Below are 24,407 nucleotides of genomic sequence, written 5' to 3'. Positions count from 1 at the left end.
TGGTGGGCCCCTGGCTTGATGACCTTTGACCTTTACTTCTGCAGGCTTGCATCAGGTGAGCTAAGTCCCCAGTCATGGGGTCCCCTACAGCACCCCCTCCCCAGGCCCTCTGGCCTGAGGGCACCAGATACCCCATACGGCAATGTCCCTACCTCCTGCAGGATGTATTTGGAAATCTGAGGTCCTACCACCTACCAGAGAAGTTCCTGGTGGCCAGCATAGTGGTGAGGATGGCTCCCTGCAACAGATAAGAGGAGGGGGTTTGGGGGGAGAGGAGGCCAGAGGTGAGGGGGGAGAGGAGAGACAGAGAAATGGGAGGGGAGTGGGGAAGGAGTGGCAGGTGCTCCATTCAGATACAAAGCCAAAGCCTTCTGACCCTTGCCCTCCATTCCTCCATTTCTCTCACCCCACAGCCCCGAGACCATCCACAACTCCCTGGAGAAGGGTGAGGCAGGGGTGAGCTAGGCCTTAGCTGGCATCGCTCTGGGTACACGGCCATCCTAGGAGCAGATATTAATAGATTCCACCGGCCTGGCCAGAGCTGGCGGCTGTGCTCTGGGACACCTGTCAGTGGGGCTCCTAAAGGCCAAGGAAGTTTCCTGACGGGGCAAGGACAGTAGACTCTGCACCCCTTGGTCCCCCCCAACCCCGTCTCCACCCTCTGCCTAGGGCACTCAGCTCCTCATTCCAGTACTAGCTCGCCCTCTGTGGCTCCTGGGTTCGGAACCCTGGGTTAATGAGGAAAAGCCCTCCTCTGTCAATGGAGGGGCTGGGGACCAATGGCCCTCCTGGTTCTAATTGCTGTCTGATTTGAACACTCTCTGGGTCTGACAGTCCATGATTTTAAGACTCCCTGACTCTGACATTTTGAGACTTCTCCTGTGACAGCGCCCACTGCGGGGTTGGGGGTGAGATGCCATTCTCCTGGCATCATGCTGGCCAGCACCCCGTTGGCCCATGTCCCTGTCCTGAGCCACCATGCCAGGCCTGGGAGCAGTTGGTGAGGAGATTCCGAAGAAGCCAGGGCCTCAGCATCTGTCACTCAGCATGTGGATGGCTTTTCTGTTCCGACCAGCTGGGGACCCCTTGGTTGCTCTTCCTACCTGCTCACGGGGTCCCTGGCAAGGGCTAGGCCAGGAGATGTCACGGCCCTGAGAACACACAGACCTGCTGAGAGGCTGGCAGCTTAGGGCCCACCTGGGTCACGCTGTGGCTTCCTTGGAACCACAACCCCTGTCTAGTCCCTCGGCCATTCCTCTCCAGTGCTTGGCAGCTGGGGTCTCTCACCCCCACCATGGTCTCCTGCCCAGTCACATGTCACCCCCGGAAACCTCTCCCAGCCACGCCGAAACACTTGCAGTCCCCCTAAGGGGTCATGCTCACGCCTCCAGACTTCTGCACAGGCTTTTCTCTGTGTCTGGAACATCTGCCCAATCTGTCTCTATACTGTTAATACCTGCTTATCCTTCGGGATCTCAGCTCAAATGACACTTGCCCAGGAAGGCTTCTGGGATCCTTCCCTGGTCCATCCAGACCTGCTCCATGGCCCTGCTATGCACTCCCACAGCCTCAGGGCATGTGGTCACAGCACTCACCACTGCCCCATATAATGTCTCCATCACTCGTCTGTCCTCACCGCTGCTCACTGCCCAGCCCAGGCAGCCGGCGTTCAATAACACTTGTTGACTCAACAAAGGAAAGAACTAGTGAGCGGGTCTCTTGGCCACTGTGGAGACCCAGGCCAAGCTACTCCCACAGCTGGGGGGCACGGAGGGTGAGGACCTGCTGTTACCTTCAGTTTTCTCCTGGCGTTGAACTTCTTCAGGCAGTCCACGGTCTCCTGTCTGTGCATGCAGGAGGCCACGGTGGACCGGTGCTGAAGGGAGTGGGGGAGAGGTCTGTGAGCGGAAGGCAAGCCCTCCCTTGCCCTCCAGAGTATCCTATGGATGTGGTTGTCATCTTGGGGGAATGATTTTTTGTTCCAGGGGATAGTATAAACATCCTGGCAGGGCTTCCCTGGTGGCGCAGTGGTTGAGGGTCCGCCGGCCGATGCAGGGGACACGGGTTCATGCCCTGGTCCGGGAGGATCCCACATGCCACAGAGCGGCTGGGCCCGTGAGCCATGGCCGCTGAACCTGTGCGTCCGGAGCCTGTGCTCCGCAACGGGAGAGGCCACAACAGTGAGAGGCTCGTGTACCACAAAAAAGAAAAAAAAAAAAAAATCCTGGCAATGGACATTCAAAGCCAGTAGCACCCCCAGTCATTGAGCCAACCCAGAATACCTCCCACTTGCCACTCTCCCCCTGAGAACAACAGTGGGGTCAGTGTCTCTTGGATTAAGCTCCGTCGGCCCCATGCTGGGCCCTCAGGCCCAGGAGCAAGGGCCAGGCCTCCGTAGGGGCCTTATTCCTGAGGTCTGGAGGGGCTCCCAGGAGGGGCCTTGCTGAGGAAGGCTCACCGAGATCCAGGGGTGCTTGAGGGCCTCGGCGGCCGTGATGCGTTTGGATGGGTTGATGGTCAGCATCTTATTGATCAGATCCTTGGCTTCTGGGGTGACGGTGTCCCATTCTGGTGACGGGAACTGGAAGGGGCAGAGGGGCCAAGTTTGCCCAGCCTACCCCAGGCCACCCCTGCGATCCCCCAGCCCCTGACTGGCAGGGGAGCAGGCAGGGGTCCTAGTGTCCTTCTACTCGGGCGTCCACAACCAGGAAATGGCGCAGGGTCCCCGGACCCCAGGACAAATCAGAACAATGGCCAGGGAAAGAAGGCCTCCCTCTGCTCTTCTGAAGCTGTGCCTTATCTGCAAAGCAGCCAGACAGTGGTTAGAGCCCAGACTTCAAAATCAGAAGTTTGGGTTCCAGTCCTGGCTCTGCCTCCTGGGCTGTGTGAGCTTGGGCAAGTCATGTGACCCCGAGAGATGTTGTGAGGATTAAATATGATATAGAACACGTAGCATATAGGCCAATAGACATCAGCCATGCAGAACAGCAGCACAGCTTGGTTGTTAGAAGCATGGACACTAGAGCCAGACCTCCTGGGTTTAAATCCCAGCTCTATCGTTTCTTAGCTAAGTGGTCTGGGCATTTATTTAACCTCTCTGTGCCTCAGCTTCCCTATCCGTAAAATGGGGGTAACAATAGTACCTATGTCATGACTGGTGTGAGGATTAACTGTAGTAATACATAGAAAGCATTTAGAAGACTGCTATATGTGTTAGTTATTATTACTATTTGTATATACAATATATAATATGTGTGTATGTGTGGGTACATATATCTATATATGTATGTATGTATACATATATGTATGTATCTATCTCTCTCTCTATACATAGGGAGAGAACCTGGCTCCTGGAGCCTGCCCCCTGACCTCTCACACCACGTTGGTGCTGCTTCTGCCCTCTGGGGCCCCATGGACTAAATCCCATCCCTTAGATGCCCAAGTCATTAGGCACTGCCAGCTCATGGCCTGGCCCCAGTCACCCTCAGGCTCCACCTGCTGTTCACCCCATCCCCACCCCGTAGCTAGAGAGTGGCAGGAGGCCTAAATGGGCTGGGAAGGTGGGACAGGGTCATCCTCGGGTCTCTGGCCTCATTGGGCCTTGGCTCTCACTGGATGGGGCCCAGGGGATGACAGGGAGGCTGGAGAGAGGAGCAACACTCACATCATAGGCGCCAGCTTTGATCTGCTGGTACAGGCGGTGCTGGTCCTCATCCCAGAATGGGGGATACCCAACCAGCAGGATGTACAGGATGACCCCTGAGGAGAGAACCAGTAGAAACTTCAGCCTCATGAGGAGTACTGATGGGGTGGGGGGGTGGTGAGGGAGGAGAACGATGGGAAAGGACAGAGAGGGCACCAGAGGGTCAGGCAGCCAGGAGGACTAAGGGGCCTTTGGATGGACTCACCACAGGCCCACAGATCCACAGGCTTCCCGTACGGGTCCTTCCGCAGCACTTCTGGGGAGAGGTATCCGGGTGTCCCTGCGAACCCTGCTCCCCAGACACACAGACAGGCAGACACACACAGAGAGGTTGGCAAGTAAGTAACCCGGAACAAGATCCTGCTGGAAGAGGGATGAGGTTGCCCTGGAGATGGGGAAAACGGCCCCTGCCTCCAGAGCCAGCCAAAGGCTGGAAGCCCTGGCCTGGTAAGATACCAACACCTCCAGACCAAGGCGGACGAGGACGGACTATACCTGTCACCACGCCCCCCAGCACCGAGAGCCTCATTGCAGAGTCATTGATCCATCCCAGGATTCTGCCTCAGAGTCACAAACTTCTAGCACAACCCTCCTGGCAACCACTACCAATCAATCGCAGAGTCATTGATCCATCCCAGGGTCCTGCCTCAGAGTCACAAACTTCTAGCACAACCCTCCTGGCAACCACTAGCAATCAATCGCTGGTGGCTCTAGAGGTGAAATGTCCTTGCCCGTCAGTTCCAGGCTGAGCTGAACCCTCACCCACTCCCCACCCCTTCCAGGAGCTGGTCCTGGGATGGCAGAAGGCCTGTCCCTAACTCTGGCTTTGCCCTAAGTCACTTAGGTAGGTCTCTTTTCCTTCCGGGCCTCAGTTTCCTCATCCGTGAATAACGGATTAGGGATTCCTATCCTAAACACCTCCCAGCACTGTTGGGAGGATTTGTTGAAATAACGGACACCCAAAAAGTTTTAACGAGTAATTGTGAGAATAGTTCCTATTTAATGTGTGTGTGCTAAGCAGGGCTGAGAACTTTCTCTGCCTGATCTCATTTAATCCTCACACCACCCCAAGGAACATACTATTATTATCCCCATTTTATAGATAAAGAAACAAAGGCTCAGGGAGGTGAAATGACTCACCTAAAATCATATACCCTGTAAGTAGCAGAGTCAGGATTTGAACCCAGAGCTCTGGCTCTTAACCACTGATCAACATTGCCCACTAAAAAGTAACCCCAGATAGCTGAAAAGACTCGATTATGCTAAAATCTCCGAGCACATTGGACCATCCGAGCTTAAATCCTGGCTCTACCCCTTTTCATCTCCCTTGGCCTTTTCTCAGTTTCTTAGCCTCTGTTCCTCATCTATAAAATCAGGATAATAATCTAGCACCCAGGCTGTTAGGGGAACTCATGGAAGCCTCTAGCCGACAGTGCCGGATGTGCGTGTGAAGAAGTCACCTACTGTTTTAATGACAACCATGTCCCTGCACCAGGCCCCCAGGGAGCTAGGGTGGGTGACCCCCACTGACTCAGAAGCTGCAGGGATGGGGGGCTCTGCTCCCTGAGCCCCAGATGGGGCAATAGCCACCTCCTCTGCTCGGGCAGAGGGTTCCTAGAGGCTGACGTGTCAACTCAAGGCTGGCCCCCAGTACCCCTGACACCCCCTGCCCTACTCACCAAACCAGGCCTGCTGTTCCCCCTCCACCTCTATGGCCAGGCCAAAGTCCGCCAGCTTCACTGCGGCACCCTTGAGCTTGGAGGCCAGCAACAGATTCTCCGGCTTCCCAGGACCAGAGAAAAGAGGGAAAGGGGGAGAGGAAAAAGCCAGAGGACAGTGAGCAGATTCAGAACCTCAGCTCTGGAGCTCTGGGCTTACAGGAGCAGCAGCTGAGCAACCCAGAGGCACACCGCCCCCCCACCCCCCCACCCCCAGCCCCGAACACAGAACCCTGAGCTTCCCAGAGAGGGGACTACCCCACTGTAGCCCTCCACCTTCTGCAATAGGAAAACCCTTCTTCAACCTGCCAACCCCTCCTTCCCCTTCCCTCAGGGTTTGGTTCTGGGGCTGAGGTGGGGGTGGGACAGTGGGGAAAAAGAAGCAACACTTATTGTGCTTCCACTATGTGCCAGCCCCTGGGCTCAGGGTTTTGCATACATCATTCCATTTATTATCTCATCAACCCTTTGGGGTAACCATTATTATCTCCATTATCCACAGTGGCCTTCTTACATCCCCTGAAACAGTCACGCTTGTTCCCACCTCAGGGCCTTTGCACTTCCTGCTCCCCCTGCCTGATTTGCTCTCCCTCCGTGCGTCACAGGTTTGGCTCCTTCTCATCAACCAGCTCTCACCTTCATGTCACCCCCTCCAAGAAGCCCTTCATGACTACTCTATCTAAAGGAGGAGTCCCCAGGTATCTTCTGTCTTAGCTCCTTGTTGTTACCTTCATAGATCTCATCACAATTTCTAATGTGTTTTCCCATCTGTCTATGTGCTTGTTCATTATCCGTCACCTCTGTACAATATGAGTTTCTTATGTGTTCTGTCCACCAATGTATCACCAGCACCTAAAACAGTGGGCGGCACATAGCAGGCACTTAAGTATTTGTCACATGTATAAAGATGAGGAAACTGAGGTTCAGAGAGGTTAAGTGACTTGACTGAGATCACACAGCTAGTGACTGATAGAACCAGATCGAGGCATAGTCTGGCTCCAGAGCCGTGCTCTGAACCACTCTAGGCTGAGAGATGTGGGGCCTCCTATGTGCCACCTGGCCTGTGGGGCATGAAGGCTGTCATCTTCTGCTGGGTCTGGAAGACAGGAAATCCCCCTCTTCAGGGCAGAGACGTATTAAAAGTGGGAACTTTTCGGTTAGAAAGCCCTAGCTTCTGTTCCCAGTGCTGCCACTTCTGTGCTGTGGAACTTAGGCAAATTCTTTCACCTCTCTGAGCTTTAGTCTCCTCTCCAAAAAGTGGGGATAATGCTTACTTCGTGGGGTGGCATATGGATTAATTACAATAATCCCTGTAAAGCACTTCGCAGTGGACTACAAATGCTTGATAAGTATCAGTACTCATATTTTTTGTTTGGGGAGGAAGAGCGGGGGCTCTGAGTCCCTGGAGACCACTAATTTCTTCTGACCCCCTTCCCTACTGGGACTTCCAAGGAGTCCCACACCTGACCTTTCACTGCCCCAAACTAGGCAGGATGCAAACAAGTATAGCTCCTCCTGCCCCTCGTTAAGGCCTCTTTGGTCCTCTGGGGACAGTGTTCCCAACATGTCCTGGGTCTCAGTAGCTGTCCTGTCCTGATTTGATGAATGTGCCACTAATTAATCTATCCGGAATGGCCTAAATTTGTGCTGCCTCTCCCTGTTCCTCCTCTCATGCAGGGGCTACAGTTATAATGGGAACAGGCCCTCGGGGAAAGCTGCCCTGCAGTCTGACCAGAGACTCTCTTTGCGTGCACACTTGCCTGCGGGTCTAGACTGAGACACTGGGAGCTCACCTGGGCTCAGGTGCAGAGCCACAGATGGCTTGTGACAGTCAGAGGTGAGCAGGGGTTCTGGTCAGAGCACTGCACCCCAAAGAGGGACCTGGACTGACTGCAGGATGCTCAGAGAGGGTACCCGGGATGAGGAAGGCCTGGAAATCCCATCCTAGGGGGGAATGGAGGAGAACAGCCTGCAGAAGCCTTAGGAGCTACTACAAAGCCACTCACGTGCCTCCAGGGTGCTCTGAGCTGGAGGCTTGACCTCTGTGTGGCCCCGAAGGGTAGAACTGGGGCTCACAGGCGAAGCCCCACAGTGGGAAATATTGAAGGAGCATTTCCTAATAGTTCAAGGGGCTACCCCATAAGAAGTGAGTTCATAGTCACTGAAAGTCAAAAAGCAGAGGTTTGATGGACACCTGGCAGAGTCACCTAGAAGGGTTAGGTGACCTGCAGAAGCAGGAGGTGCAGTGAGTGGCGTTTTGGTCCCAGCCCACCGGTAGCATGGGATCTGGGGTCAGAAGTCCAGAGCTCCAGCCCTAGCTCAGGCACAACTGAACTGCCTGTTCTCGGGCAAATCCCTTGGATTCTTTAGGCCTTAGTTTCCTGCTCTGCAAAATGGGAGTGGTGTTATGCAGCTACCACACACTGATGCCCTGAAGCCCAGCAGAGGAGCACCGTGAAGCAGGTGCTGACCGGGCGAGGCCGTGCAGCTGGTGCCAAGCTTAGACTCCACATCTGCCTAGTCCAGTCCATCTCCTTCAAGTGGGAAGAGGGAGGACGTGGAGGGCCCCAAAGCCTGTTTTCCTACCTCACCACTCCCCTCAGAGGCCCAGAAGCAAGACTGATGACGCGTCTGTGTACCAGGCACTGTGCTGTCTCCTTTGACATCCTCACCAACCCTGTAATGAGGTTGCTATGGCAACCCCCACCATAATGAAGCTGAGGCAGTGAAGCTAGAAAGTGGCCCAGCTGGGATTTGGACTCCACCAGAGTCAGCCTTGGTGGCCTAGCTGCCTCTCACCTGGCCTGGCACAAAGCACCTGAGGCTGGGAGTTGAGAAACCTGGGTCCCCCGCCCAGATGCTCCACGTCCTTGAGCCCGGTTTCCTCGTCTGAAGAGTGGGGGAGATATTCCCCACCCAGCCCAATTCAGGGAAGCTAACGGGGTTCTGATAGTACCCCTGGCTCTGCAGGTGGAGGGAAGGGCAGGGGACGGAGGAGCCGGCTCCCGGTGAGCCGCACCCTCAGGTGGGTCACTCACCTTCAAGTCCCGGTGTACCACCCCCATCTGGTGGCAGTGCAGCACGGCCTCCAGGATCTGCTGGATACAGTGACTGAAGAGAGAGAGGAAGGGGGCAGGCGGTGAGGGCGGGCCTCCCCGGGGAAGCCAGCAGGAGGGAGTGCCCTGCCCCCAGGCACCATTGCCAGGCTGCACCTGGCACTCACCTGGCATCTGCCTCACTGTAATACTCCCGGGCCACGATGTCTTCAAACAGCTCCCCGCCGGTGACGCTGGGGAGACAGGCACAGAGTCACTCATCCACAGAGGCCCCAGGTGCCACGTCTTTTGGAAAAGTCTCCAGGAAGCTAAGAGTGGGGCCCAGGGACCTCAGGCCCAAAGGGAGGGGCCCCAGAAGCCACAGGGGTGCTCCCCACTACAACCCCCTTCCTGACTTCCAGCCCACCCTTCCACTGACCTCTCTCCCATCCACGCTCGGGGTGAGCCAGGCTGAGGTTACAACTGGGGGTGAGACACTCAGAACACGTCACTATGATTCATTAGGCTCCTGGAAACCCAGTGGCTGGAGCTTTTTTGTTTTTTAATAGACTATTTTTTGTGGGGGGGGGTAGCTAAATTTTTGGTGAATGTGGTGAAATTTTTTGTGAACTAATTTTTTGGTTCACATCAAAATTGAGCAGTAGGTACAGAGATTTCCTATAGCCCCGCTGCACATCCCCCCACCCTGACATGCACAGACTCCCCCATTGTCTCAAGTATTGTTCTTTAACCATGAGACCAGGAGCCACTGAGACCTCTCAGTTCATGTTTGCTTTTCATTCAATTGAATGGCTTTAAAAACTTTAAATTTATTCCAAAAGGAAACTTTATATCACCACTATAAATGGAAGACCAGCATCACTGGCCACAAATAGAAACGAAACTAAATATACGATGGTGAAAGTTAAAAGTGTTCATTGGTGTGTCAGGAAAACCAGCCTGCACTGCTCAGGTGGCAGGCCTACCACGTTTTGGGAAACTCTATCAGAAGAGGTAATTCAGCCCAACCTAGGAGGCATGTGGACTCTTCAGGCCAAGAGACCCAGTGAGGTCATCCCTGCCAAGGCTGTCCCCATCCCCACTCTACATCCCAGGATGGGGCCAGACTCACAGGTCAAAGATCAGGTAATGGTGTCCCTCCTCGGAGATGCTGTCGTGGAGCCGGACTGTAGGAGGAGCCAAGGCAGCTGGTTACGCAGGGCACAGGGCTCCCCACTCCCAGCCTCCCTCTCACCCCTCAAATGGCCAACATTCCGAAGTTTCTCCGAAAGATACTGAGCACAAGCCAGTTGCCAGGTGCCTTGACAAATACATGTAAACAAAGGATCACTGACATCAGGCATCCCCAAAAGATGCCTGGGCTTAAAGACTAAAGACCCCTGCTTTGGTCAAAGTTTGGTCCCCTTCCCTCTCCAACCTTCAGTTTCCCTGCTGGGAAGACCAGTGTCATGCAAAGACCTGTGGCTCAAATCTCTGCCACTTGCTAGCTGTGTGACTTTGGCCAAATTGCTATCCCTTTCTGAGCCTCTCTTTCCTTGCCTGGACAATGCGAATGAAACTCCTGGACCCGCAGGCTTCTCGTGAGACTTCCATGAGGCACACAATCGATGTTTACTCAGTGCTGGCCCTGTGCTAATGGCCCTGCTCTGCTTCCAGGTCTGAGGTGATAGCAGAGCTGGTGGAGGGGGGAATGACATTGGTCCCTGCGTTCTGGCTGGTGAGGAATTGTCATCTCTTCATACCTCATTTACCAAGAACAAAGGCAGAGCCCCCAGGAGCCCAGAGCTTCCAAATTACCCCCTGAGCTTCTGGGGAAAAAAAGGGGGCCCAAGGCCTGGGGCTGACTCTGTGGAGGGGTCCCACACCCTGCCAGCCAAGGACAAGTTCTCCCAGGACAAGTTCATGGCCTTCCCTGCACCACAACTTAAAAATGGCCGTGGAGGGGGGTGTGGGCTCAAAGAATTATGGTACATTGCACAATGGAAAATTACACAGCTGCTAACATAATGCGGCAGTTATGTATCCACTGGTTTGGAATCATCTCTAAATTATGCTGTTTGGTGAAAAAGCCAAGAGCAAAGCAGTATGCATAGTTCTTTTCTGAAAGGATGTATTTCAGCTTGTGTACAGCATAAGTCTCTCTGGAAGGATACAGAGATGTGGGCACTGAGGGTGCCTTGAGGAGGGGAATTGGGACACCTGGGGCTGTGGGTCGTTGTGACTTTTCGCTGTAAGCCCTAGTGCCATCTGAATTCCTGCCATGTACATGTATTTCTGACTCAATACTGAGCCCCCTAAAGAGCTTAGGGTCCTCATATTGGCACATAAAGTTTGGAGAAGCAGTATTTATTGTTAAATACCCCAGAGTGTGTCTACAGAGATGAGGATCAGAGATGGAGGATGAAGGGGATACAAATTTAAATAAAATGTCTTTTAAAAATCTTAAATGATATATATTTATAAATAATGACTGAAAGATGTTTTTAAACTATCTTAAAGCAAAACTAAAAAGTAGGTAGCCTGAGAGTACATATAATATAATCCTGCTTTAATTATTTATCAACATTTTATTATAAAAAATTTCAAACAGGGCTTCCCTGGTGGCGCAGTGGTTGAGAGTCCGCCTGCCGATGCAGGGGACACGGGTTTGTGCCCCGGTCCGGGAAGATCCCAAATGCCGCCGAGCGGCTGGGCCCGTGAGCCATGGCCGCTGAGCCTGCGTGTCCGGAGCCTGTGCTCCGCAACGGGAGAGGCCACAACAGTGAGAGGCCCGTGTACCGCAAAAAAAAAAAAAAAAATTTCAAACAGAGTCAAGTGAATACCCAAGTACCCAGGACCTGGGTTCTATCATTAATGTCTTATTATACTTACTTTATTATATTTCTATCTATCCCTTCATCCTTTAACCTATTTCAATTTGTTAATGCACTTCAAAGCAAAGATAGGCTTGACTTTTGAAATGTATGTGTTTTGAACTGAGCATCCTGTATTTTCTGAGTGCAGAATCTGACAACTGTACATTGGTGCCCTGCCCAGACCCCCTTTAGTAAGATGGTGCACCCATCCTGCAGCTGCAGTGGGTTGGCTTACCACTCACAGTTGCCCTCCTTCTCTGGAGAATAGCACACTGCTGATGGAGCCACCTTGCCCACAGGTTACCTATAGCCTTCAGCCAATGATGGACTAATGTGGGGAGGCAGAGTCTGTGCAAAGGGCCAGTCTCCTTACTTCAAGGAGGGACAACTCCAGATGTTTATGTTCCAGAGGCCTCCCCACTGCACCCCCCACCTGGGACCAGGTCAGACTTGACCTGAGGCCACATTTCTGCTCAGTTCCCTCCCCTCCCTCCATCGTGCTTCACCCCATCCCTTACAGGCTTCCCCTGGGAGCATATCCTCAGTAAACCACACGCACCTGAATCCCTGCCTCAGGCTCTGCTTCTAAGAAACCTGACCTGAGGTAATATGTTTAGATGTACTTGAGAAGGTACAGATATCAGATATTACATGGAAGCATATATCATCAATGTTAGCTCTAGATGCTGAGGTTATAGGAGATACCTCTAAAATTATTAGTCTTCTCATTCATCTACCATAAACTTGCATTAACAGTGTATCAGGGCAAACTTTTGAAAAACACCCTTTCCTCCAAGAGGATTCTTGGCCAGCAGACTCCTTCCCATCTACTCTGCTCAGGTGTTTTAACTCCTCTTTCCTGAGTGTGAGAAGCTCTGAGAAGCCAAGCTACATCCAGAACCATCTCAAAAAGAGCTTTTAGAACTGGGTCAACAGCCATTTCGGAGGAGCTCCAAGAAGACTGGGGTTCCAGATCTACCCTCTGGGCAGGAGCCTCAGCCCCTTTCAGAGAAGGTCCTCAGGGCTCAGGGAAATGGACAGAATGCGGGGGCGAGGGGCGTATCCAGAGCTGCCTGTAGCTCAGATGGTGCCTTTGTGCTGATTGTAAAAGGCTGGCCCTCTGATCAGCCAGGTGTGGGGGACATGGGTTGGATTCCGGCCGCCAACTGCGGGATGATACTGGAGTTGGCTTCAATCCCCGAGAGGTGGCTGCATCACGGCTCAGAGCTCAGGAGACCGGACTCCTCATTTCAGTGCTGTTTTCACACACAAAACCTCGCCTCCCGTGGATGAAAGCTATCCTCAGGAAAAACTCAACCCAGAGCCCAACAGAGGAAAGGATTCAAGGGCCGTGGCCTATGTGACAGTCCCATCTCCTGGTGGGGAGACTGGCATGTCTGTGCTCATTGATTTAGGCTGTCACTGCTTGTCAAAGAACAAACAAATCTGTAACCTAGTTTTCATTTGTGTAGCTGGATTCATGAACTTCTGACATTCCTGTCCTATTTCCAACAGTTACCATTGTTTTCTTTGAAACTGAAGGGTCTATTTGACCCCCTGGCCACTGCCTGCCCCCCCAACAGCACACGCCTGATATTCACAGAAGGACTGAGAACACAGGCTCTGCAGTCAGACTCTCTGGGTTTGCCTTCCCGCTCCACCTCTTAGAAGTTGTGTAACTTTGGGCACATTACATAACCTCTCTGAGTGTCCTCTCCTAGCGGCAGTGCTAATACCACTGCACTGGACTGGTGTGGGGAGTTAATGCAGTGATGCTTGTAGAGCACTGAACACAGAGCCTGGCACTAGGAAGAACTTAATAAATGAAGACATCATCACCTTCATCACTGACTAACCTCACTTCCCTTGGCCACCCCAGATCACCTGCTAAACTCTCAGGTTGTCTCCTGCTCCCTGGGGTGGCCTTTGGGGTTCAGGGGCGGGTCTGCCTCATCAGCAGGTGCTAATGGTACAGAGAATAGAGTACTGTCCTCCCCGAAGCAGGATCTAGGAGGTAAATGCTTTGTGCGCAGCACAGCTGGACCCACCTGTGCTGAGCCAGGGACCTCCCTGACGTAGTCCCCTGTGTATGGCTGGGCAGTGGCCATACACAGGCAGCAGCCAGTGACCTTGGCTGGACTCACCAAGCAGCCTGAATAGGACTCAGCCTAGTTTCTCTGGGCACAGACCCACTTCTCAGGTTCTGCATCTACATCTGGACCTCTTTGCACTTCTTTGGGCAGATTCCAATCTACTTTGAACTGAGATACTTGGAGGCCCAGGAAGCGGTACCCTCCAAGGACACTTCCAGCCCTAACAATAGCTTCAAGTTCCTCTGAGTGTATCCTGTTCTGAATCTCAGCTCTGCTCTCCACGTCCCTGTCCATCAGCCACACCCACCCCCTCCCCACCATCATTTCTATTTTTTTTTTTCCTTTGGCTGCACCGCACGGCTTGCAGGATCTTAGTTCCCTGACAAGGGATTGAACCCGGAACCCCTGCAGTGGAAGCAAGGAGTCCTAACCACTGGACCGCCAGGGAAATCGCCCCCATCCTCATTTCTTCCACCCATCCTCAGAGACTAGCAGAGGCCTGGCACATGGTGGGGCCTCGGATGCCCTTGACATCAGGTGAACAAATGGAGTAAATGACTCAGTGAGGATGATGAAGATGATAGCTGCCATTTCTGAGATTTTACCACCTGACAGGCTTGTGCTAAGTGCTTTACTTACAATATCTCATTTAACCCTCACAACAGTTCTAGAAAGTGAGTAGCATGATTATCCTCATTTCACAGAGAAGGGTACTGAGTCTGAGAGGTTCATAGCCTGCCCAAATTCAAACACCATATAAAAGGCAGAGCTGGGGGACTTTCCTGGTGGCCCAGTGGTTAAGAATCCGCCTGCCAATGCAGGGGACACGGGTTCGAGCCCTGGTCCGGGAAGATCCCACATGCCGTGGAGCAACTAAGTCCGTGCACCACAACTACTGAGCCTGCACTCTAGAGCCCGTGAGCCACAACTACTGAGCCCACGTGCTGCAACTACTGAAGCCCACACGCCTAGAGCCCATGCTCTGCAACAAGAGAAGCCACTGTGATAAGAAGCCTGCGCACCACAACAAAGAGCAGCCCCCGCTCGCCACAACTAGAGAAAGCCCGCACACAGCAACGAAGACCCAATGCAGCCAAAAATAAATAAATAAAATAAATAAATTTTTAAAAAGGCAGAGCTGGGATTTGAATCCAGATGTGTCTGACTACAAACTCCATTCTCTTAACCACTATGTTATATATAATGCCCCAAACTAACGACTCAAAATCTTCATGGCTCAAAGGAATGAGAATCATATGAAGATTTAGGCAAGAGACAAGACTTCAGGTAAGGTTGTTCTGTGGGAGGGTACAGACTGAGAAAAAGTGGAGCAGCTTAATGATAATAAAGCACTTACGGGGGGTTGTTATTGTACTATGCTTTATGTGATCATCATAATCCTACAAGGTATGTATCATTTCCATTTTCCAGATGAGAAAATTGAGCTTCAGAGCAGTTAAACAACATGTCATGGATCATACAGCAATTAAGCAGCAAACCCAGGATTTGATCTGCAGTCTGTCAGCCCCAGAGCCAATAACTTACTCCTCCCCTTTAGAGCTGGGAATGAGCGGGTGAAGGAGGAGGCAGCATTGACCTGAGACAGCTGCAATTGTGTAGCGGCGCACGCACACACGCACGTGCACGCACGCGCGCGCGCGCACACACACACACACACACACACACACACACCTCCTTCCTCCAGGACTGATGGCCTTTTTAAGCACCATGGGATTTTATAGTCAGAGACCACTCATGACCCCCTCCATTGTACAGTTGGGGAGCTGGAGGCCCAGAGAGGGTAGGAGCAGGAGCTGCCCATGGTCATAAACAGGTCAGGGGCCAGGATCCAACCAGGGTTGCCCCCGCCAGCCGCCTTGCCACCCCTTCTCCGATTCTAGCCCTGGAACCTCTAGCTGCTGTGTGTACAGCTCTGCTCCTTTTCCCAGGCACTGGGAAGGGGAGGTGCCTTCTGGGTATAAATAGCAGATGGAGATGCTTCTCTTCAGCAGAGAAGTTAACCCTTGGGGCCCTGGACATAGAGAGAGGCTTCCCTCCTGAGGGAGAAGTCTTGGTAGCTGTCAGAGCTGGAATGTTCCTTACAGAGCACCTAGACCTTGTTCCTCAAGTGTGGTTGGTGAGCCAGCAGCCGTGGCATCACCTTGCAGTGTGTTAGGAATGCAAAACCTCAGGCCCCATCCAGACCCACTCAACTAGAATCTGCCTTTTAACAAGATGCCCAGCTGGTCCAGACAGTCCCCTCCTTGTGAAGATGGGAGAAGTGGCTCAGAGAGGGTAGTGCTCCTACCCAAAGTCACACAGCCGTTCCCTGACAAAACTATACCTAGAATCTGCACTCCCTCCCCTCCATGACTCAGAACGCTGCCAGGCTGGGACACAGCCCCCAAGTTGTTCAGGGGTTGGGGAGGGGAGGTCAGGTAGCGATGTGCTCTTTCAGTGCCATCCTGCCCGCCCTGGGCTCAGCCGCTCCATGCAGCCTGTGTTCAGTCCACCCTGGGCAGGGGCCGCATTGGGGCTGGCCTCGGAGAGGCCGGCACTGCAGGTCTATGCAGGTGGGCAGGGCCATGGAGCCAGGCTGACTCAGCGTGGGGGTAGGTTTGGGGGGTGGGCTGCACTGGTCAAGGCCAAGCTTGGCCTATTTTCGTCTCTCTCAGAGCTTGGGGAGTTTTCCTGAAACAGCTTTTCTGAAGGAGGCTGCCGGCAGCGTGGGCCGGGAGGAAGGGCCCCTTCTTCACCTTCCCCCCCAACCAAGCTGCTCGCCGAGGAGTGTGGAAACCAAGACACCCCCTTTCCCACCTCTGTCGCCTCGGTCCCCGAGAAGAGAGCAGCTACCCCCTCCCCTCAACAAACACCCACCAGGGCAGGCAGGGGAGCTGGGCCAGGCCCCACCTGTACCCCTCACCATCCCCCATGCTCACCAATGTTGGGGTGCTTCAGCAGGCGGCAGATGCGGGCTTCACGCTCCAGCTTCTGGTGGTCTGAAACACAGATGCCCAGGTGAGTCCAGGTGCGGGAGGAACCTCCACATGTCCCATCTCTCCCTCCCCACAGCCTCTAATGACCTCCACCTCCCAGGGCAGCACCTGGGCCCTGGGCAAGCTCGCCTTTTGGGCAGAGCCTCTGGGTCCTCCAGGAGGGCAGTGGGTTGCAGCGAAAGAGGGAGAGGCTGGGTTTGCAATGACGCAGAAGTCCCTTCCCCTCCCTTGGCTTTCAGGGCTCTCAAACGAGGGGCATCTCCTTCCTGTATCAGAGCCAAGCTCCAGGCAGCCTGGAACATCCCGACTCCCACAACAGGCTCCAGCTGCCCCTCCTCCAGCCCTGCCCCTCACACTACACCCCAGACAGACTGAACTGCTGAACTCCACCTCTCCAGGCACGCGCTGCTCAGCCCTCTCACTCTGGAGCCTTCGCACACGCGGTTCTCTCAGCCTGGAAAGCTCCCTCTCAGCCTCCCACCTGTTCTTCACCGGCTGTCATTCACTCCTACCCATCCTTCGATGTTGCCCTTTCCTGGCAGCCTGCCCTGACTACCAGCTGGTAGGGGCTCCTCCTCTGTGCTCTTGGGGCCCCTGGACAGCACGTCCCATTCTGTCTCGGGGAGATCGCTGTCCTTGAGGACGAGGACTTGGTCTCTGTTGTGCCTGTGGCATCGACCCAAATGCCTGGCCCATAGTAGGTGCTCAAGAAATAACTGAATGAAAGAACAAATGACTGAATGAACGAACCTTTCTAAGGGAGTGGGAATTCTCTGCAGGAGAAGGGCCGTATTAATTCACAGAAGCCGCCTCCCGTGAAAGGAGTTGGGACCAGGGACACAGAGAGCCCCAAAGAATCTGCAGGTAGAACTTGGCCATGGCAGCCTCAGGGCTTACTCAGAGATCTCCCACCTGCTTCTCAGGACTTTTGTCCAAATCCCCTGGATTTCCCTGCCCACCTGGGAGAGAGGCCTTGCTTGGGGTCTGCACCTGTGGTCTCTGATACTGAGGCTGCTGAGAGCAATCACACCCGTGACCCCACTCAGTCCTCCCAACAGCCCTGGGCTATGGGTATCACTGTCCCCATTTTAAGCATTTTGCAGTTTCCTTTTTGGTGCTTTTCCCCAATTTGGTATTTAATGCCTTAATTTTAAAAAACAAAACAGTATATAAAAGGAGCCGGTCGCAAATGTAGACTATTTACTATGGGCCAGGCATTATGCAGAGCACTTTATATGCATCTCAAGCCCTCATGACAGTCCTCTGAGGGTGGTGCTACCACTGTGCTGGCTTTACAGAGGAGGGAACAGAGATTCAGAGAGATTCAGTATCTGGCCCAAAGTCACACTGTGGTGAGCAGTGGCGCCACGCTTTGTACTCAGGCAGTCAGGCTCCAGGCATAAGCTTTAAAACCTTAAGTCAGGGAGTTCCCTGGTGGCCTGGTGGTTAGGATTCCGGACCTTCACTGCTGTGGCCCAGGTTCAGTCCCTGGTCAGGGAACTGAGATCCCTCAAGCCGTGTGGCACGGCAAAAAACAAAACAAAACAACAACAAAAAACAACCCTGTGCTGTCCCATTTTCCACACCCTGACTCATCACCACCTCCTCCACCTGTCCCCTATTCCCGAATGGGAAAATTGAGGCCCACAGGAGGGAACTCACACAGACACTCAGAGGCGGAGCCAGGACTAGAACCCCTGTCTCTGAGTGGCCCCTCCAAAGCAGGTGGGCACCAGGGAGGATGATGAGGATGGAGAAAGTCCCAGCCCTGTCTCCAGGCAGCCAGCTCCCCTCTTCCCTTCCCCCTCCATTAGAGGAATCACCAGCCGTCCTCCAAGGGCTGCAGAAACCAAGATCAATAATGAAATGTGGCTTTTCCATCAGCAAAGCAATTAAGACCAATCCTCCTTCCATAGAGTGGAAGCTCCACTCCCCAGCTAAAGGCGGCTACAGGCTAGGGGAGGGGAGGCTGGTCCAGGCTTGGGGGCATCCCCCGGTTCCTCTTCCCTCTCTGCATCCTTCCATATCCTCCAGGGCAGGGGGAGGAAAGCTGATTCCCAGGCAAAGGAGGGGGATCCCCATCCAGGGCTGGCCAAGGGCCATCCCTGAGCTGAGGAAGGCTGGACCCTCCCCAGCTCCAAACCCTGTCCCCCACCCACCCATCCCCAGCAGAACCAGAAACCAGGCAGCTCAAAGTGGGGCCTATCAGAGGGGGCTGGGGGCCTCCTGACCCAGGCTACACATTCAAGGGATAAAGGATCTAAATCCAGAATTCTGATGTTTTTCTCCATGCGAGGTCACCCGGGAGGTCACCTACACTGACAGGATTGAAAGAAGAAAACGTTGGTCACACAGCTTCAAATGTGTGCCTGGGGACTTCCCTGGTGGCTCAGAGGTTAAGAATCCACCTGCCAAAGCAGGGGACATGGGTTCGAGCCATGGCCTGGGAAGATCCCACATGCTGTGGAGCAGCTAAGTCCGTGCGTCAAAACTACTGAGCCTGCACTCTGGAGCCTGCGCGCCACAACTACTGAAGCCCACGAGCCTAGACCCCGTGCTCCACAGCGAGAGAAGCCACTGCAATGAGAAACCTCTGCACCGCAACGAAGAGTAGCCCCTGCTCGCCGCAACTAGAGAAAGCCCATGCACAGCAACGAAGACCCAACACAGCCAAAAATAAATAAATTTATTTTTTTTAAAAATGTGCCTGGTTACCAGACCTCACTGCTGGAAAAACTAGGAACTAATTGTTTTTATAAATCTTGTAATCATCTTGTGCATAGTACAATTACACTGCATTGCAAATTCCAGTAATAAAGTCATTAATTTGTTGAATGTAAACATGTACTTTACACAATAATTTTTGTAACTCTGTTTGAAATATTTTCATTTTCTAATATGTAGGGAACCTCAAGAAACATAGGGACTGAGTTCCTCTTGACCTCTGAGGCCTTGCTCCATTAAGCAGATGGGGAAACTGAGGCCCAGTGCTAAAGGAGCAATCTCTTTATCAAAATCAATGTGGTCATCAGGTGATCAAGCCTTATTACAACTCAGAGCTCTGAGAAACTACTCCTGAACACTCCCCCCAACCCCCAGCCAATAGTCCTGGGCAGCCACGGACCTCTTATTAAAATATAAATTAGATACTGACTTCAAACTTGCCAACAGCTTCCTAATGTACTTATAATACAATCCAAACTCCTCACCACATCCAGGAAGACTGCTGGGTGCTGGGTCCGACCTCATCTTGGCCTTGAAGCTCCAGCCACACTGGCCTCCTTTGCGGCCTCAGGCACTGCAAGCCCCTTCCCACCTCAGGGCCTTTGCACCTGATGCGCCCTCTGCCTGGAACACTCTTCTCCTGGGTCTTCTCATGGCTGCCTCCTTTTCAGGCAGGTCCCAGCACAATGTCACCTCCTCAGAAAGCTTCCCCGGCTGCCTTTTCCGAATGTCCCTCCAGCCCCATCACTTCCCCATTACCCTGTCTTATTTTCTTTGTAACACTCATTGCTACCTGAAATTACCCAGCTTACTTGTGTGTTTAATGTTCTTTTCAGTCTCCCTCCTGTAGAAAACAGGTGCAATGAGAGCAAGACCTCGTCTGCTGGCCTCTGCCTTGTTCCCAGGGCCTAGAGCCACACAGCAGCTTGTCCAAGTTCCCATAGCCAAGAAGTGGCAGAGCTGGGATTTCAACCCATGTTCATAATTACTGTACTATATTGCCTCCCATTCTCATAATTGATAAATTAATCCATCCAGCTCAGTAGAGGCCCATGATGCTGAGGGGTCTGAGAGAAGCTAGTCTGCAGCCTCCTGCCTGGGTACCAGGAAGACTTGCTCCCAATGCCCATTATGATAAATGCTTTGTGAATCTTCTCCCTCGGTTCCTTGGGGCAGGCCTGGAGGCAAGATATTGGGGTTAACGGGGCCAGCCCTGCCCAGAGCTCGGCAGGCAGCAGGTGGGTGGAAACTCTGGGGAGAGGTTCCTGGGGCCAGACAGTACCAGCAGGGCAGAGCGGGGCAAAGCAGAACCCCGGGATGTGCAGTCAGGCAGCCTGAGGGCTCTGCCTGCAGAGGGGGCGGGCTCCAGCAGGCAGGTGGGCAGTGGGATTCTAGCTAGAGGCACAGGAACCAGGGCAGAAAATAGACCTCTGAGTCTCGGAACAGAAAATGTCCCCTCTCTGCACAGGACTTCAACAAGCCTCCAGATCCTAGGAGGTTGGAGAAATAATCCCGAGGGCCAAGAGTGCCAGGCAGGGGTAGGGAAGGAGATGAGAAAGACCGGAAAGATGTGTCTTACTGCCTCTTCGAAGGCTCCCTTGCATGGACCTGAAGCTCAGGGGCAGCCTGAATGATCTCACCCCGTGCTTCCCACCCAGTGTCCTGGGACTGATGGCCAGGGAGCCGAGGACGTGACCCCTCAGTGCTCAGGTGGACAGTGGGGCTAATGGAGGTCGCTGTATGAGGGCCAGTCACCTCTGGCGGCACCAGCCACATCTGCTTGCCCAGCGTGCCCTAAAATGTTGATGAATTCTGTGTGTGCCTGCCTGGCGAGGCTATAGCTAGGAAGCTTCCAGAGCCCCTGGCAGGGAGCTGGCGCTGACAGGACTTTTTAAATGCAAGAGCTTGGGCCTCACCTCCTGAATCCCACACCCTCAGGGGTGGAACTGGGGCAGCTGTATTTTTCAAAAGGCCCCCAGGGGGATTTGGCAGGGACTGGGACAGGAAAATATTTTTACCTTCATTTCATGTCTTTATGGCTTCCTCGAATTGTTTATACTATGAGCATTTTATATAAAAGAGTAGTTTAAAAATAGACACAAAAAATCTCTCCCGGGTTTGGGAAACGCTTGATAGAAGAGGCTGACCCCGTGGAGAAGGGGAAGCCACAGCTCCCTGGGGAGTGAACAGACACCCCAGGGGGGCATGCCCCCCGCCCCCGCTGGGAACTGCCAAAGTCAGGGGCGGGGGAGGGGGGAGTGCCAGCATGAGAAGCTTGGAATGTGTTGCCAAATATTCAGCATCAAACCACTCCCCACCCCAGGCACCGTGAATGGCAAACAAAGCAACCTGCTAAAAGAAGCTCTGCCCCTCATCTCCTGCTGGGGAGAAAAGCGTTGGCAGTTGGCAGTCTTCTTTGAGAAGGTTCTCTCAGAAGCTCCCCACTCCCACCCTTCACATTCACCTAGGCCTGAGCGCCTTCCTCCCAGGAGGTCAAAGGCCCCTCAAATCCAGAGAGGGGGCAGTTACTGCACAGCCCAGAGTCTACACTGTCCCTGGAATGCTTAGTCACCTTCCAGAAAATAGGCAATGCTCCCTCCATTCCCCCATACGCATCTGTCTCTTTCTGTCGTGTGCTTGTGTGGATGTGGCTCTGAGAATGTGGTGAACTGGCCCAAGATTCCCCAGAATCCAGGGAGGACCTTGGTTTCTTTCTTTCTTTCTTTTTTTTTTTTTTTAAGATGTTTTTGATGTGGACCAGTTTTAAAGTCTGTACTGAATTTGTTACAATATTGCTTCTGTTTTATATTTTGGTTTTTTGGCCACAAGGCATGTGGGATCTTAGCTCCCCTACCAGGGATTGAACCTCACCCCCTGCATTTGGAAGGCAGGACTGCCTTAACCACTGGACCACCAGGGAAGTCCCAAGACCTTGGTTTCTGACCCTCCCTCATTTTGGGGGCAACCCAACCAATCACCCCAAGCCGTGGCTCTAGTCCCGCCCCCTCTGTATCTCAGGGATTGGGACATCTCCCTTGATCAATAGTGATGTAAAGCACAGAGAGGGCACCAGACAGCCACTAGTCACACAGCAACGGCAAGGCAAGTCCCAGCAACTGGGTGAGACAGCACTCCTACCGGCCTTCCTGCCAGCCCTGGCTCCCTGCCCCCGGCTCTGGCCCTTGACCTTCCACAGGTCTCGCCCTTCCACGCCAGCGTTCATGTGGACTGTGTGGCACGGAGGGCCCTGGTCTTCAGCATACCACCCCCACCCCCAGCCCAGCCTCTCCTCCCTGCAGGACACTGGTCTGCCTATGGGGGGGTTAGGTAACTAGGAGAAAGCACTGGGCTCCCAGCAACACTGAGCCAGAGAGATGAAAGGCAGCAGCACACGGTCCAACACGGAACATGTTGGTAGGCCTGCGGGGGACAATGTGCATCCCGTGCCAGCCTCTGTGAAATCCACACCTGCTGGGCCCTGGTCCAGACACAGCTGCCACTATGCCAGGCAAACACCTGGACACTTCACCAACCCCTCACATGATGTCTTCCACGCTGCACAAGGCATGAGCTGCACAGACCGCATCTGTACCCGCCTCACCCAACAGAACGTCCTCCACCCACTGGGGGTCCCCAAGGCAGCACAGACCCACCATTCAGAGTGGAGATCTTTGAAGATAATCCTCCCCAACGCGCTGACTATGGTCACCACCATTACCACCCTAACCACATGCTAAGGGCAAGAAGCAAAGCTTCCGTGCAGGCGTTCCAAGTTTTAACGTCCATACAAATCACCAGTGTCTTGTTAAAATGCGGTTCTGATTCCTTATATCTGGAATCATGAATTTGCATTCCTAACAATCTCCTGGTGATGCTGATGTTACTGGTTTAGGACCACTTCCTAATTAGAATTACCTGGGGATCATTTCCAAAACCCAAGTCACAGCCCAGACTAATTAAATCACAGCTTGCGGGATCCAGGCATCAGGAGTGTTTGAAGCTCTCCAGGGGATTCCAGGCTTGGAAGCCACTGTCCAAGGGAGTATATAGGGACCAGAGAGTGGACTGGTTTGGTTGAAGCAGAGTGCACTTGGAGTTCACGGGACACTGGTTGAGCCCCCAGACGCATCGGGCGCTGTCCTAGGTGCTGGGCGTATATAGGGAATGAGACCCACTCCCACTTTTTTGGTGCTTATGGTCATGAGGGACCATAGATATTAAACAAGGCACCAAGCCAGTAAATGGGATAGCTCCAGGTTGGTAGAAAGCCACAAAGAGAGGAAACAGTAATGAGAGATATAAAATGGGGAAGTCCCCCTCAGGTTTGGGGATCAGGGAAGTCTCTCAAAGGATGTGACATTGAACTGAGACCTGAAGGTTGATAAAGAGCTATCCTTGTAAGGAGCCAGGTAAGAGCATCCAGGCAGAGAGAAAGGTAGGTGCAGAGGTCTGGCAGTGAGAATGGAGGCAAGCGGCAGAAAAGCAGGGAAAGGAAGGCCTACTTGGCACCTTCGTCTTTACCTGCATGGGTGGATGAGGGGCAGAGAGCCTGGCTTGTGGGAGAGGCTGTGGCCTCCAGCCCAGACCCTCTAAGGAAGGAATATGGAGGTGTCTATTCTCATCATACCCACAGGAAGAAGAGCCCCCACCTCTGACAGCAGCATCATCCAGGCGGACATACCTAGATCCTGGTTCTAACCCAAGGGGTAGAGGGAGGGCTGAAGGGAGAAGAGCCCCGGAGGGCAGGCCAGGCCCGGACCCACTGCCTACCTCTGGCCGAGAGCTTCTTAGTGTTGATGATCTTGGCAGCATATTCCTGGCCAGCCAGCACCTTCACACACCTGCGCACCACTGAGAAGGCTCCCCTAGGACAGAGAAGGCAAAGAGGGTGAGGGAGGGCCCAAGGGCTGCGTTCCCAAGAGACACCACAGTTCGTGCAGCTGCACTGGGCTGGGAGGGAGCCCTTGTTCAGTGCTGCTCGAGCTCGTAGGGGCTGCTGTGGCCCGATTCAGGGACAGAGCAGGCCCGGAGACCCAGGGGAACCACTGGTAGTGAATCATTAGGAGCTTGGCCTCATGAGACATGAGACTTGTAGAGTCGTAATAAGTTAGGTTCACCAAATTCTAAAACATTAGAATCATGCAGTGTTAGAATCACAGAATCTAGGTCCCTGGAAATTTTCAGTTTTTTATTCTTTGAGTAGGTAACACATTGCCATGGTTCAAAGTTCAAAAGGTACAAAAGTGTAGATAGTTAAAAGAG

General features: G+C 53.3%; 1 protein-coding gene across 1 annotated transcript in view; it reads right to left on the bottom strand.

Moving 5' to 3' along the window:
• CAMK2A (calcium/calmodulin dependent protein kinase II alpha) overlaps nt 1–24,407 on the bottom strand; it is a gene marked incomplete at both ends in the record, with an annotated part of 61,747 nt that overhangs the window by 21,401 nt on the left and 15,939 nt on the right. Inside the window, 11 exons of the mRNA XM_079702317.1 lie at nt 196–238; nt 1,793–1,876; nt 2,459–2,581; nt 3,665–3,759; nt 3,909–3,992; nt 5,383–5,485; nt 8,460–8,532; nt 8,645–8,710; nt 9,589–9,643; nt 16,365–16,424; nt 23,916–24,010. Of these exons, the coding sequence (XP_079558443.1) occupies nt 196–238; nt 1,793–1,876; nt 2,459–2,581; nt 3,665–3,759; nt 3,909–3,992; nt 5,383–5,485; nt 8,460–8,532; nt 8,645–8,710; nt 9,589–9,643; nt 16,365–16,424; nt 23,916–24,010 (881 nt within the window). The remainder of the gene's footprint in view (nt 1–195; nt 239–1,792; nt 1,877–2,458; nt 2,582–3,664; nt 3,760–3,908; nt 3,993–5,382; nt 5,486–8,459; nt 8,533–8,644; nt 8,711–9,588; nt 9,644–16,364; nt 16,425–23,915; nt 24,011–24,407) is intronic.

The sequence above is a fragment of the Hyperoodon ampullatus genome, assembly GCF_949752795.1.
Source record: "Hyperoodon ampullatus genome assembly, chromosome: 4".
Classification (NCBI taxonomy): Eukaryota; Metazoa; Chordata; class Mammalia; order Artiodactyla; family Ziphiidae; genus Hyperoodon; species Hyperoodon ampullatus.
This window is presented reverse-complemented; position numbering and strand designations above follow the sequence as displayed.